Genomic DNA, 14,869 nt, shown 5'->3' with positions numbered 1-14,869 from the left:
AAATTAAATTATACAGATATTTATATATAAATATATAGTAATTAATTTGATGACTAATATTTAGTGTGTAATAATGTGTACGTAATATTTTTAAATGAAAATGTTTGATAACAAAAAATATTAACAAAATAAAACAATTAGAATTTGTCTTATTTAATATTTATTAATTGTTCTAATTAATTGTTAACAATTAATAAATACTAAATTAAAAAAGTTCTGACTATTTTTTTTATTTTTTAATTAGCATTACTGACTTTAAAAAAATAAAATATTAAAGGAATATAATGTGTATCTTTCAAAAACTAATAATTAATGTGACACATTATTAATTATATGTTTCTCTAAAGGGACTAAATTGATACAAATATAGTATTTTAGAGAGTGAATTGATGATGGCATGTAAAAGCTTTTTCAGATACATGTTCCTTTGCTGCTCCATATATGTCTCAAAATTTCAGCCACAAGCTAGCATCCCTCCTCGACCAAAAAGAAAAGCTTCTCTTCTTCACACTGTTCAATTACATGTCTTTATTATTACTATATTATTCATTACCACCATATCCGCGTGTGTGTGATCGTAGAATCGGGAACACATTCACAAGTTTTGCTTTCATAATTATTGAAGACTTGTGTCGGAAATTAAATGAAAATACCTTTATTATTCTCATCCTTATCATCACTCGCTCTTTCAATTTCATCGGATACTACGCGCACACACACATACAATAATGAATAATGAACTCTGTCTTCATGCACCATATAGTTGTGTGTATTATTCTTTAAATTTTTAGCAAATTTATCGACTATAAATTTAGTTAGATCAGTTATATTGATCTTATTTAAAATTAGGTGATATTTAACATAATTTTAAATTTCTAATTATACTAACTTTCGATTCGTTTTGAGTATGATAGTATCATGTTAAAAAAATTTCTAGAAAACCAATATTAATTCAGCCGACTAATTTTGTAAAATGATACAAAGCTTAAAATTCAAGTGAATTACAAAAATAATTATAAGAAAATAAGAAGGTTGGTGATGTATTCTCAGGTCATTGAAATTTAAAGTAATGGAAGAAGAATTAGAAAGAAGTGAAAAGAGAGAATAATTGATTAAAAGAACCACACTCTGAGTACCAATTACAATATATATAGCAAAAGGGAAAATAAATTACTAACTAATAGTGCTATAATTATGTCTAACAAACTAATCAACTTGACAGGTATACAAAAAACAAACTCTATTATGTTACATCCCCCGCAAGCTGGTATTACGTGGTTTGTGCAAATCAAGTAATCCCAGCTTGGAAAGCAAATGAGAGAATGGTCCTGGAGGAAGGAATTTAGTGAATAGACAGCCGGACAACGTGCCTAAGATTAGAAACCCCTTCTTTGAACTTGTTTCGAGCCACATGACAATCAACCTCAACATGCTTGGTTCTTTCATGAAAGACAGGATTTGAAGCAATATAGATAGCAGATTTATTATCACAGAAGATATCAACTGGAAGAGGAGGAAGAATGTTGAATTCTTTTAGTAGTTTGAGTAACCAAACCAGTTCACAAGTGCCATTAGCAAGGGCGCGATATTCTGCTTCTGAGGACGACCTTGAAACTGTAGCCTGCTTCTTACTCTTCCAAGAAATAAGAGTTTGGTCAAGGAAGAAACAATAACCACTGATGGATTTTCGGGTGTCTTTACAAGTCCCCCAATCAGAATCAGTGTAACCAGATAGTGTGAAAGAATTGTTGACAGAGAAAAATAAGCCAGTTGCTGGTGATTGTTTTAGATACCGGATGATCCTATAGGCAGCCTTCAAGTGGGCATCAGTTGGTGAATCCATGAACTGAGATAGGCATCCAACAGAGTAGCTGAGATCTGGTCTTGTGTTAGTAAGGTACAGAAGTCTGCCCACCAATCTACGATAGATGGTTGCATCAGGAAGAGGGGAGCCTGAAGCCTTAGACAGAGAAGTAGTGTACTCCATAGGAGTAGATGCTGGTTTTGCACCAAACAAACCGCAGTCTGTGATCAAATCCAATGCATACTTTCTTTGATACAGTGCAATACCAGCATTGCTTCGTGCTACCTCCATCCCAATAAAGAACTTAAGAAGGCCAAGGTCTTTAATTTTGAACTTATCATCCAAAAACATTTTGACAGCTTGAATTTCACTCAAATCATCTCCAGCTAACACAAGATCATCAACATAAACAAGAATAGCTGTGAAAGTTGTACCTGTGGATTTGGTAAAAAGCGAGTGATCATTTTCAGATGGAGTAAACCCCAGATCAGCAAGTGCAGCAGACAACTTGATGTTCCATTGGCGACTAGCTTGTTTCAAACCGTACAAAGATTTTGTCAACTTGCAGACTAAGTTTGGATTGGAACACTGTAACCCCTTTGGAAGTTTCATATAAACGTCCTCATGTAGGTCTCCATGGAGAAAAGCTGTATTCACATCAAGTTGATGAAGATGCCAATTCTTTGCTGCTGCAACGGTAAGAAGAACACGCACAGTGCTCATTTTCACAACGGGACTAAATGTGTCAATGTAATCGACTCCAGGAATTTGAGTGAAACCTTGGGCAACAAGACGTGCCTTATGCCTCTCGATAGTGCCATCTGGGTGGAATTTTGTGCGAAAAATCCACTTACAACCAACTGCATTCTTTCCAGGAGGAAGAGAAGTGATGATCCAGGTTTTGTTTTGCTCAAGAGCAGTGAGTTCTGCCTCAATAGCCTTCCTCCAACAATCATGCATAACAGCCTCAGAATAGTGTTTGGGGTCCGAGTTATTTATGAGAGCAAAAGTGAAGGCCTGGTGCTTGGGAGTAAACAATGAATATGACAAATGGTGAGAAAGTGGATACTTACATGTTGAAGGTAATTGGGCCGCATTGATTGGATCTCTATGTGATGAAATATGGAAACAATGAAAATCTTTAAGATAAGAGGGTGTTTTTCTTTCTCGTTCAGACCTTCTCAAAACTGGTGCAGCAGATTGTGACTCAATATGAATGGATGAATGTTCCAATGGTGCCAATGCAAATGCTGAGTCTAAGGTGGCGGGTGATGCAGAATCTGTTATATCATGAAGAGATGCCATAGGTGATGTAGAAGTGGCAGATAAATCAGGTGTAGTGTGTATGGTGTGAGGTGCAATTATGCCATGAGTATGCTCATATGAAGAAGTATGTGCAGAGTTATTATAAAAGAATGCAAAAGGGTCAAAATTGGATGATTCAATTGAAGGCTGATCTATAGAAAAATCAGTGCTTGGTATTTGTTTGAATGGGAAATAGTGTTCATAAAATTCAGTGTTTCTTGATATAAAAATTTCTTTTGATTTTAAATCAAACAAAATGGACCCTTTTGTTCCTGATTGATAACCAAGAAAAACACATTTTCTAGCTCTAGGATCTAATTTTCTTCTATTAGTACTCAAAGTGGTAGCAAAAACAAGACAACCAAACACCTTGAGATGAGTCAAATCTGGTTTATTCTTGAAAAGTGCCTCATAAGGCGTTTGATGATTCAAGAAGGTGCTTGGTAGTCTATTTATTAAATGTACTGAATGTTGCATAGCATAGTGCCAAAAACATTTTGGCACATTAGAATGAAACAAAAGTGCTCTTGCAATATTCAGTATATGTTGATGCTTCCTCTCAACAATTCCATTTTGTTGAGGAGTTTCAACACAAGATGTTTGATGTAATATTCCTTTTGAGTTATAGAAGGAGTTCATTTTAAATTCCATCCCATTATCTGTTCTAATTTGTTTCACAACTTTATGAAATTGAGTTTGCACCATTTGAACAAAATTTTCTACTAACACTCTAGTTTCGGATTTTAGTTTCATGCAATAAATCCAAGTAAACCTCGTTTTATCTTCCACAATTGTAAGAAAATATTTATGGCCAGCAGTAGATAAAAGTGAGAGTGGTCCCCAAATATCTATATGTAACAAATCAAAAATATATTCTGATTGTGTATTACTAATGGGAAAAGACAATTTCTTTTGTCTAGCCAAGTGGCAAGAATCACAAACATGAGATGATGAAATGCATTCAATAAATGGAAATGTATTTTTCATGATTGACATTCTTTTGGATGGTAAATGACCTAGTCTAGCATGCCATAGAGTTCCTAAATCTTGCTGCACTGTGACATTTACAGAATGTGTGTTAACTTCTGGTGTAGTTAGTTTCCAAGGTTGAGCATCCATCACATAAAGATCACCAACGACTTTAGCTTGCCCAATCATCTTCAATGATGGGAGTACCTGTATCTCACAAAAAGAATTAGTAAATTTTAATTCACAATGTAATGACTTTGTGAGTTTAGACACTGAAATCAAATTATATTTAAAGTGAGGTATGAATAAAACATTGGTAAGAATCAAATATTTAGAGAGTTGCACAGTGCCACAAATGTTTGTTGTAGTGGTAGAACCATCAGGTAGATTTACCAAAACTGGTCTCATATAATGAAAAGTTTTGAAAGACTCTTGAATATAGGATGCATGATCAGTAGTTCCACTGTCAAGTATCCAAGAAGTTTTAGTAAAATTTGATGATACACTCAAGCAATGCCTACCTTTTGGTTGAGTAAGGGTGGCGGAAGAAGTAATGTGGTTTACACTATTTGAAGTTGGCATGCGTGGTTGTTGAAGGAGTGCTAGTAAGGTTTCCTTCTGATCTGGAGTCAACACAAGTACTGTATCATCGCTCTTTTTATCCTGGTTAGAATCAGCAATCTCAGCACTAGAATTCTCAACTATCTCGTCAGTGCTAAGTTGATTGGCTACTCGCTGCTTTTGGTGAGTAGGAAAGCCATTTTTCTTATAGCATGTCTCTGCTAAATGACCAATTCGATTACAGTAGCTACACTTTGAAGTGTAGCCTCGACTATAAGATTTTTGATTTCCTCCTCTGCCTGAATTTCTTCCACGGCCTCTGCCTCTTCCAGAAAATGAACCGCCTCCAGTTGAAGTTTGCACCTCTAAAGAGTTAGTCACTATGTTGCTATTTGACGGGTCACAATTCAATTCTTGCTCTTGTTGGGTTAACATAGATAGTACTGTGTTGATTTCAGGTAACGGCTTCATTAGCATGATTTGTGATTTAACATTTGAATATTGCTCATTCAATCCTTTTAAGAATTTGACAACATATTCCTCAGAAGCATAGTCTCGAACAATTCGTAATCCACATGAACATCCATTAACACAAGCAACACAACTAGGAATAGCACGTAAATTTTCTAATTCTTTCCAAATAGCTTTCAACATAGCAAAGTAAGAGGTAACAGTAAGATCACCTTGTTTGAGTGCATAAAATTCTTCTTTTAATGCACCAACTCGAAAGACATCTCCCTGTGAGTAACGACGTTTTAAATCATTCCACAAGTCTGGAGCTGAGCTAATCCACATCACGCTCTTAGCGATTTCAGGGCTGAGAGAGAGGTTGATCCAGAAGAGGAGAAAATTGTTACACCTATCCCATGCTTCAAAATTAGGATCACCTTCACCTGGTTTTAGAATGGATCCATCGAGGAATTTTACCTTGTTCTTCGATCTGAGTGCTCTCCACATATCGTGCGACCACTGATAATAATTTTGAGGTGTCAATTTAAGCGGAATTAGAGCCAAACCAGGACTTTCTCCTGGATGAAGAAAATAAGGGCTAATCGGATCAGAAATTGCAGAAGAGGAACTAGATCTGCCAAGATGTGCCTGGAACTGAGAGAATTGACGCATGAAAGCGGTGAAATTCTCAAAATCTGCAGCGGAATTTGATGAAGGGCTTGCATTCGGATTAACTAAATTATCTGCCATAGTTGGATCTTCTCGCTCTGATACCATGTAAAATGATACCAAGCTTAAAATTCAAATGAATTACAAAAATAATTATAAGAAAATAAGAAGGTTGGTGATGTACTCTCAGGTCATTGAAATTTAAAGTAATGGAAGAAGAATTAGAAAGAAGTGAAAAGAGAGAATAATTGATTAAAAGAACCACCGCAGAGTATTGAGTACCAATTACAATATATATAGCAAAAGGGAAAATAAATTACTAACTAATAGTGCTATAATTATGTCTAACAAACTAACCAACTTGACAGCTATACAAAAAACAAACTCTATTATATTACAAATTTAAAAATAAGTTAATAATTGAAAAGAAGTGAACATAAAAAAGAAAACTCAAATTAAAAACAAGAAAAATATCCAAAACTTAAGTAAAAAGAATATTTAAAAGTGAAACAAAATAAAACTAATTAAGAGTATCTGATTTAGGATTTAAGTTTAAAATTTAATGTTAGATTTTCATTTCTAAGATTTAAAACCTTTTAAGTTTATTTTAAAGGGAAAGTCTCGGGGGCAGCAAGTTTTTAAAAAGTTGGCCAGCATTTAACCATTAAAAAAAAAATTGAATGATTCCACACCATTGGATTTAATCTCACACCATTAAAAACACTATTGATGGCCAATTGATAGTTACAAAACACAAAAATTGCTGGCCCTAGCACTCCTCTATTTTAAAATTATGAAAAAAGATGGCACGGCAAGCGGCGGACGTGGGAGAGGGGGTGCGGTGTGCAGCGACCGTGGAAAAGAAGGATAAAAAAGGAGGGATAAGGTGCGTGATAAAAAAATTAGCACTTTTATTAAAATTTGGCAAGCACTTAACTAGCAAAAGAAAAATAAGTAATCCTAAACCATTAAATAAAATCTCACACCATTAAAAATATCAATAATAACTAATTGATTACTACAAACACAAAATTTGTTGGCTCCTAACGCTCCTCACAGTCTGTGACGGTAAGAAAAAGGAATAAAAATTTATATGGTTTTGTTTTTTGTACTGTGAATAGAGTGTGAGTGAAATTAAATTAACTATTTGAATTTTTTTTAGATATTTAAAATTGAACAAAACAAACCAAACGTATATGAAAAATATATTGTTGTGCCTTGTTTTTGTTTCGATACACAATATATATTCTCTACTATTTTATCAACGTTATGTCCTTGTTTGCAAACTTTAATGGATAAATATATAACAACTTCGAATCCGATTGATCCAGAGGAGACTCTGGAAGGTATAGAGATTAAAGTGGATAGAAGGGAGAACAGAATTCTCACAAGGCCGATCTGTGATAAGGAAATCAAGCGTGCAGTCTTTTCTATTAACCCATTTTTAGCACCAGGAGAGGATGGATTCACGGCAAAGTTTTATCAATTTTACTGGAGTATTATTAAAGAAGATGTAAACATGGCTGTCAGAAATTTTTTCTCAGGGGAAAAGATGCTGCGCTCCCTCAATCACACCCAAATTTGTTTGATTCCAAAGGTTTTAGGGGCAAATACTATGGGGCAGATCAGACCAATCAGTTTGAGCACGGTATTTTATAAGATAATAGCCAAAATTTTGGTGCATCAGATGCAAGGAGTGATGGATAAAGTAATTAGTGGGAACTAAAGTGCATTTATCAAAGGGCGGTTAATTAGTGATAACATATTAATAGCCCACGAATACATGCATTACTTGAAGAATAAGAAGTACGACGAGTACGACTTAGCTCTTAAACTTGACATGAACAAAGCCTATGACCGGGTTGAATGGAGTTTTGTGTGGGAGGTTATGAAGAGGCTTGGCTTTTGCAAAAAATGGATAGACTGAATGAAGGAATGTGTTACGACGGTTTCTTACTCTGTTACTGTGGAAGGACACTCTCACGGCTTGTTTAAGCCAACAAGAGGACTCCGACAAGGAGATCCTCTTTCCCCTATCTATTCCTAGTCTGTGCAGATGGTTTATCTTATATGCTCCACAGAGGAGAACAGAGACAACAATTTTCTGGACTTAAATTAAACTGGAGGTGCCCTACAATCAGTCATCATTTTTTCACAGACGACTCCATCCCCTTTAGTAAAGCAAATGTTCAAACATGCCAAAGATTAATGCAAATCCTACAAGACTACACCAGAGTAAGCGGCTAGATTGTTAACCTGAATAAATTATCAGTCTTTTTCAGTCAAAATACTCCTCAGCAGATCCGGGCAGAGCTTGCACAATTCCTTCAGGTTCCACACGTTGGAGCCCAAGATAAATATCTGGGTCTACCTGCAATTATGTCACGATCAAAACGGAAAACAGTTAAATACATAGAAGATAAGACTGCGAAGAAACTGAGCTTGTGAAAAAGATCGCTATTATAAGTGAGTGGGAGGGAAGTGCTGATTAAGGCAGTGGGACTGCTATTCCTATTTACACATTAAGCTGCTTTAAGATGCCAGAATCTCTCCTAGAAAATATTCAAAGAAAGATGATGCTGTTTTGGTAGGGCCAAAGAGGTGATGAAAGAAAGATGTAATGGCTGAGTTGGGACACTGTATGTCGAGACAAAAGTCATGAGGGACTAGGATTTAAAGATCTCAAAGCTTTCAATCTAGCTATGCTAGGCAAACAAGGCTGGCGGCTACTCTCTAAGACAAATTCTCTAGTTTACAAGATATTTAAAAGTAGATATTTTTCTTTCTCCAATTTCTTAAAAGCCTTACCAGGTAACAACCTATCTTAGACCTGGAGAAGTGCTAGAAGGCAGAAAGATTATTGAAAAGGGTGTTAAATGACGAGTGGGGAGTGGCAGTATGATTCTTATCTTTGAAGAGTCTTGGGGCGATAACAAAGAAAAGATTCAGAGATCCCAATTAATCAATCCCATTCACAACCTACACTGGGTGAACCAATTGCTGCTTCCAGACGGGAGTTGGAATATACAACTCATCAACGATAGTTTTCCCCCCAATATAGCTCAGCAGATTACCCAGACTCAAAGAACAGAGCAACAAGATAAACTGATTTGGGCAAAAGACAGAAGTGGTTCTTACAAAGTGAACTCAGGATACCGAATTGCATTCCAATTTTTTCACTCACCAATAGAGTTCCTCCCGGAAGTCTTCAAGCAAAAAGATGTGTGGCAATCGATCTGGTCCTTATATTCCCCAGCAAAAGTGAAGGTATTTTTGTGGAAAGCTATTCATGGAGGACTCCCAGTTAAGCTCAAGCTGTAGTCCAGGTTTTCGAATGTGAATCTCCAGTGTCCTAGATGCATAAATGAACCAGAATCAATTATTCATTGTTTAATTCATTGCCCTCATGCTGACCAAGTATGGAAAAAAATTGATAATTTTAGCTTACTTGAAAATACCACAGTATTATGAAAATGGTGGAGAGAGATAGTAATTCGATGCGGTGGTGGAATCCACGGAAAACAGCGACGGAGCCTTGCTACAATCACCTTATGGAAGATTTGGTTGGCGCGTAACATGCAAATCTTTGAACATAAAACGATCCCATGTGTTGAAGTTGTTAAAGAGGCCAGGAAGCTCATAGAAAATTTCTTCTCCAGCAAGAACCCTTGTTTCTAATTTCCTACTTTTTCCTAATGTTATTTCCTATTTATTTATTTCTTTCTTAAAGTTAACTTTTGCTCATGTTAATTAATATAATTGGTGGAACCATCTTCTTTTAGTTTTGTCCTATTTTGAACCGTTTATTTTAATAAATCAATAAAATATTTCCTTTGTTAAAAAAAATGGCTTAGGTTTTTAGAAAATAAAATAATATTATATTAAAAATTTCATAAAAAAATATTTTTTATTTCTTAAAAATAATTATTTCAAGAAAAAGACTCAATTTTCTGTAATTTTGTTCCTATATATTCTTGCCTTGCTCTTATTATAAACTACTTTTGATTTATAATTGACGGTCTATGTATAATTGAAAAATAGATTCTCTTAAATTTTTTTTTCAACTGAAAATGTAAATTATGATTTATAATTTTTTAATATTTTTTCTTTTGTTATGAAATGTATAATAAGAGATTATACTTTATATCTTGAAGTGTAAAATTTTTTTTTGAGAGAATTTAATTTCTGTATAATTATTAATTGATAATAAGTATAAAATCGCACATGCAAATAGAAAATTGGTTGACTCACCACATTAAAAATTAAGCAAGTATTTTGTGTAAGCTATCTATCATTCTAATAATTTTTGCTAACCTGTAAGCAATTACATGATTAATTAACAAAGTATTTGATCAATGTAACAAACTTCATCCATATCATCATCACTTATCATGATGACTAATTAAACTAAAAATTAAACTTCAATCTGTATCAGACTTTTAAGATGATGGGCAACATATAGATCCAAATCTCTAACCTACTTTTTTAATATAGAAATTTATCTTCTTATTATGATAAGCCATCCATGCCTTTTATGTTTAAATTAAAAATTGGATACATAGAAGAGTTCAATTGAAGCACGAGTTACATTGAGTTGGTCAATCACACAATTTAAAGTCCATATAATATTGCAAAATTGGTGGTCTTAATATCTACGAACTATATATCCTATTAGTATTTAGCTTCAACGAACTATGATTTTAAATTACAATTGCAAATGTGTTATATTACCAATTGATTCTCTTTTTATTTTTTTTAAATTACTCTTAATATCTAAATTGTCATCATCATTATTTTACACTCAACGTTTGTTAATATTTTCAAATATATCTAGGAAACAGTATATGTAAATTTTATATAATTTAAATATTAAAAGCAAAATTACAAAATTTCAATAATATCACCCTTAAATTCAACTCTAAAAACCATGGTTAGGAGAATCAGATCAAATTGGTCAAATCAATTAGATTGACTCGGAATAGGAAGTTGTTAAATCCGTTTTGTTTAGGCAAAAAATTAGTTGACAATGAATTAGTCAAAAAACCAGAAAAAAAAATCAAAGAATTAATTAATCGATCGAACCAATATAATTTTTTAGTAAATAATTAATTTAAAATAATAAAATAAAAATTTAATTTTTACTAAAAATTATATTTTATATATAAATATATTATTTTATTAGATTAAAACTGATTAAATTTAATTAAATTTTGTATTTTATCGATCTAATGATTGGTTCGATTTTATAACGGCCTAAAAACTAAAGGATCGAAATTAAGAATGGAAAGATAATTTTTGTTTAAGAGGCGCATGTGTAAAGGGGGGTGAGGTAAGCAGTGCAAGTTTTGTGTTAGGGAAAATATCCACGTAATGCAAGGTGCTTTCACTTTCGGTGTAATGGCTAATACCAAAGGGGATTTGAAACATATATGAAAACCACTCTGATCTGGGATTTGCATTGTCCTCACAAAGTCAACACCAAACAACGCTGTCTTTCTAAACAGGTCGGCGAGAATCGGCACCGGTGCTGGTCCACACATACAAACATCTCCATCATTTTGTTCTTCCATTATTATTCTAATTATTTTAATAATGCTGATATTTTCTTTTACCATATATTATAATTTTTCTTGGTTCACGTTTTACCGCATAAACATGTCAGTTTTTATTTGTCCACCAATGTACGCCAAGCAAGCCCATGCCAACACTTTGACATTGGGAAAAAAATATTATTTTTCTATTTGATTTGATGACATATAGTCACATACATTGAGCAACATTGCAAACACCTGGTCATTTTATTTATTTATTTATTTTCGTTACCCCGGCTTGATGATTAGATCTAATGCGATGATTTGGACTTATTCAATTCAAGTATAAATCTTGCTATCCTATAAACGAAAGTATATTGGAAGTTATTGTATTTTCGAACCAATAGTACTAGAGAGCCAGCAGCCCGGCACATTTAGTAATTTATAGTTATTATTAATATTAAAAATAAACACTGTTTTAATTCTTAAAATTTAAGATCAAAATCAAATTTATTCTTAATATTTTATTAAATTTAAAATTATTTTTAATATTTTATTTGATATTAAAATTATTTTTAATAAAATTTTTAATTTTATTACTAAATTAGTCTATTCTAATAAAAAATGATAAAATAAAATAAAAATGAAAAAAAAGAAAGAAAAAGAGAAAATGAGGGGAGAGAAAGAAAAAAGGAAAAGGAAGAAGAAGAAGGGACAAAGTAGGAAAGGAGAAGGGGAGGATGAGGGAAAAGAAGAAGAGGGGGAGAGGGGATGTCACCGGCAAAGTTTAGAGTCGTTGTCGCCGTCGGAAATCAAAATCAGAGGGAGAGAGAGCTCGTGAGGGAGAATGGAGACACGAGCCAGGGAGAGAGAGCTCGCCATCGCGTTCCGCCACTGCCGTCGCTGCTATCGACCTCGCCGACACTTCACGTTCTCGCTGCTGTACCTTGCCGATTCGGCTTCTGCTTCGGCTTCGGCTTCGACTCCGGCTTCTAGGTCTGCGTCTGCTTCTGCTTCTGCTTTTGATTTGTTATTTTTCTGATTTTATTGTTGTTGTGTGTTGGTTTTGTTGTTGAATTTGATGTTATTGTTTCTGAATTTGAATAATGTGTTATTATTGGTGTTCTTGAATCTGATTATTGGTATTTGGTAGGAGTAAGGGAGGTGGTGGTGGTGATAAAGATGGTAGTAGTGGAGGATATTTTTATCCGTAAAAAGTCAAAAGGACGATTTTAATACCAAATAAAATGCTGGGGACGATTTTAAATCCAAAATAATATTGGGACGAATTTGATTCTGACCCTAAACTTTAGGGACCAAAATATATAGTACTTATCCCTTAATATTATTAATGGTGTAAAATTATATCTAATAGTATAGAATTTCATATTTTTTAATAATTAAATACTGGCTAAATTTTAATAAAAGTGCTGACCTTAAAACTTTCTCTTTTCGAACGATAAAAACTTACGTGCAGTTATTTTTATGTAAAATATTAAATAAAAATTTAAGATAATTTAATATATTTAAATAAATTATTATCTTACAATTTTTTATTATTAATTTTATATAAAGACAATCGTATATAAATTTCTACTTTTTGTATATGTAATTTTTTTAAAATTATTTTTATTTGATAAAAATGTAACTTATTTCTTTTTATTAGATAAGACATGCACAAATAATTGCTTATAAATTTTAATGGTCAATTGATGACGTTTTGTAAGTAAAGAAAATTTTAAAAATTCAACCAGTTATTAAACTAATAAAATTAAAAATTAAAAGATTTAAAAATCTTAATTGAAATTTAATTTAAGTTAAATGGAATATAATAAAAGAATATCTTTTTAACTAACATTTTACATCAATTTTTTGTTAGAAAAAACTAGCAATTCACCGATTTTTTATCTATTCACCTGCTGCAACTGATTTTTTTATGCTAAATTATATTCGTTAAATAATCGATTATTCTCACTTAACCTGATTGAACTTATAATCAGTCCTATTCATGAACCAAGCTTTGTCACATAGCTTTTATTATGTACATACACAAAATAAGAAAAAAAAAAGACTAGAAAATCAAGTATGCCGTCTCTCCTCTTTGTGAAGGAAAGAGAATAACAATAGAATTATTAATTATATATTGATTAAAAAATTATTGTACACCAATTTTTTTTTTTCATGAAAAAATATCAAATCAAAGTTGAATGGAGCAATAACGAAACTTCCCTTTGAAGTTGGACTAGCCATTTTAGTTGACATACATGCGCTTTCAATTTCATAGTTTGTGGATCCAATCACAATTTATCTATGTATCTAGACAAATGAAATGAAAGATTATGATTTCTTAAATTCTTTATTATTATCGTGCGATCCATGGGGAAAGCCGAAAGAAAGGGTTTATACAATATAATAATACTGGGTGTCATTTTCTTTGACCAAAAAAGACCAGACAACAATTCACCCACTTCTCTTTGTTTAGGGTTCCCTACGATGTATACAAATTTAGGAACACATATATGAATGATGGATCCGATAATGTTGGGGAATCAAAATGGCGACTTACGTTGACATGTCTTATAGTTATGTTGTGATATGTGAAAACATGCATGCATGACTATGTCACAAAATCATAGAGGCTATGTTTTACTTTAATTTCAAAGCCACTATCATGTATGTTGGGTCTAAATAATTAGCTATAAAAAGTATGTTTCTTGAGAAATACTTCTAATAATGAAATGAAATACCATTGTTGCTATCCTTTCTACTTAGCTTGTCTATGAAAACTCAAGTAGAGTTACGTTGCACACTTGTAGCCTAGCTTGGCATCTCAATCTCATGATAGCTACTACTATATATATAGATTAAACAGCTGTGAAATTTGTTAACAAAAGAAAACGGTCCTCAAGGAAAATACGGAGAAAAAATAATGGCAATATCCCAAATATTAAATATCATAGTTAGAGAAGCGGATCAATAATAGTAATATAGTATCGGGCAGACGACTAGATTATTAAGTCATAAATTCAACCAATAAATCACAAATTGAACTTCGTAATTAAATAAAATATAAAATAAAAAAAAACAAATTTATAATTAAAATTTTAAATATATATCTTTACAAATATATTAATAAAATATTAATTTTTAGTCATAACTAATAATAATAAAAAGGTAAATACTAAATTAATACTCGAAAATTCACAAATGGTACCTTAAAGATTTTACCGATAAAAAAAATCCTTAAAAAAGGTTAATTTTAACAAAAGAAACCATCAGTCAATTGAGTTATCTGGAGCTAAGGTTAAATGTTGAGATGTCAGTTATCATAATTACAAAAATTATTCATATTTTTAATTTTTATAATCTTAAAAATATTCTAATTTTAATTTTCTAAAAATCCTAATTCATTTTTTTTCTTCTTGAAACTCTCATCTCTTCCTCTTCCTCTTCCTCATCATAATTCACTCATGTTTTCTTCTTCTTCCCCAATAAACTCCTTATTTCTATTTGTCGTCGTCTAAATTAAATTACCTGGGGTTAAGGTTAAATGCTGCGGTATCAATTATCATAATTACAA

At 32.5% G+C, this 14,869-nt stretch overlaps 1 protein-coding gene across 1 annotated transcript; it reads right to left on the bottom strand.

Annotated features, from left to right (window-relative positions):
• Positions 1 to 1,342: 1,342 nt before the first annotated feature.
• LOC140177485 (uncharacterized) lies at positions 1,343 to 5,866 on the bottom strand. The gene is made up of 3 exons (XM_072210598.1): positions 4,391 to 5,866; positions 4,126 to 4,285; positions 1,343 to 3,261 (listed from the first exon to the last, which is right to left on the bottom strand). The coding sequence occupies exons 1-3, from the start codon at positions 5,864 to 5,866 to the stop codon at positions 1,343 to 1,345; spliced, it is 3,555 nt and encodes a 1,184-aa protein (XP_072066699.1).
• Positions 5,867 to 14,869: the final 9,003 nt, after the last annotated feature.

Source organism: Arachis hypogaea, chromosome 13 (assembly GCF_003086295.3).
Source record: "Arachis hypogaea cultivar Tifrunner chromosome 13, arahy.Tifrunner.gnm2.J5K5, whole genome shotgun sequence".
NCBI lineage: Eukaryota > Viridiplantae > Streptophyta > Magnoliopsida > Fabales > Fabaceae > Arachis > Arachis hypogaea.
Note: the sequence above shows the minus strand (reverse complement) of the source record. Positions and strands in the feature narration are given on the sequence as shown.

Excerpts from the sequence above, each read along its gene's own strand:
- LOC140177485 (XM_072210598.1), bottom strand. The coding sequence starts at position 5,866 with ATGGTATCAGAGCGAGAAGATCCAACTATGGCAGATAATTTAGTTAAT. Across the intron at positions 4,286-4,390 it reads AATATTTGATTCTTACCAAT|GTACTCCCATCATTGAAGAT; the intron begins GTTTTATTCATA and ends TGTGAGATACAG. Across the intron at positions 3,262-4,125 it reads TCTATGGCATGCTAGACTAG|ATCAGCCTTCAATTGAATCA; the intron begins GTCATTTACCAT and ends ATTTTTCTATAG.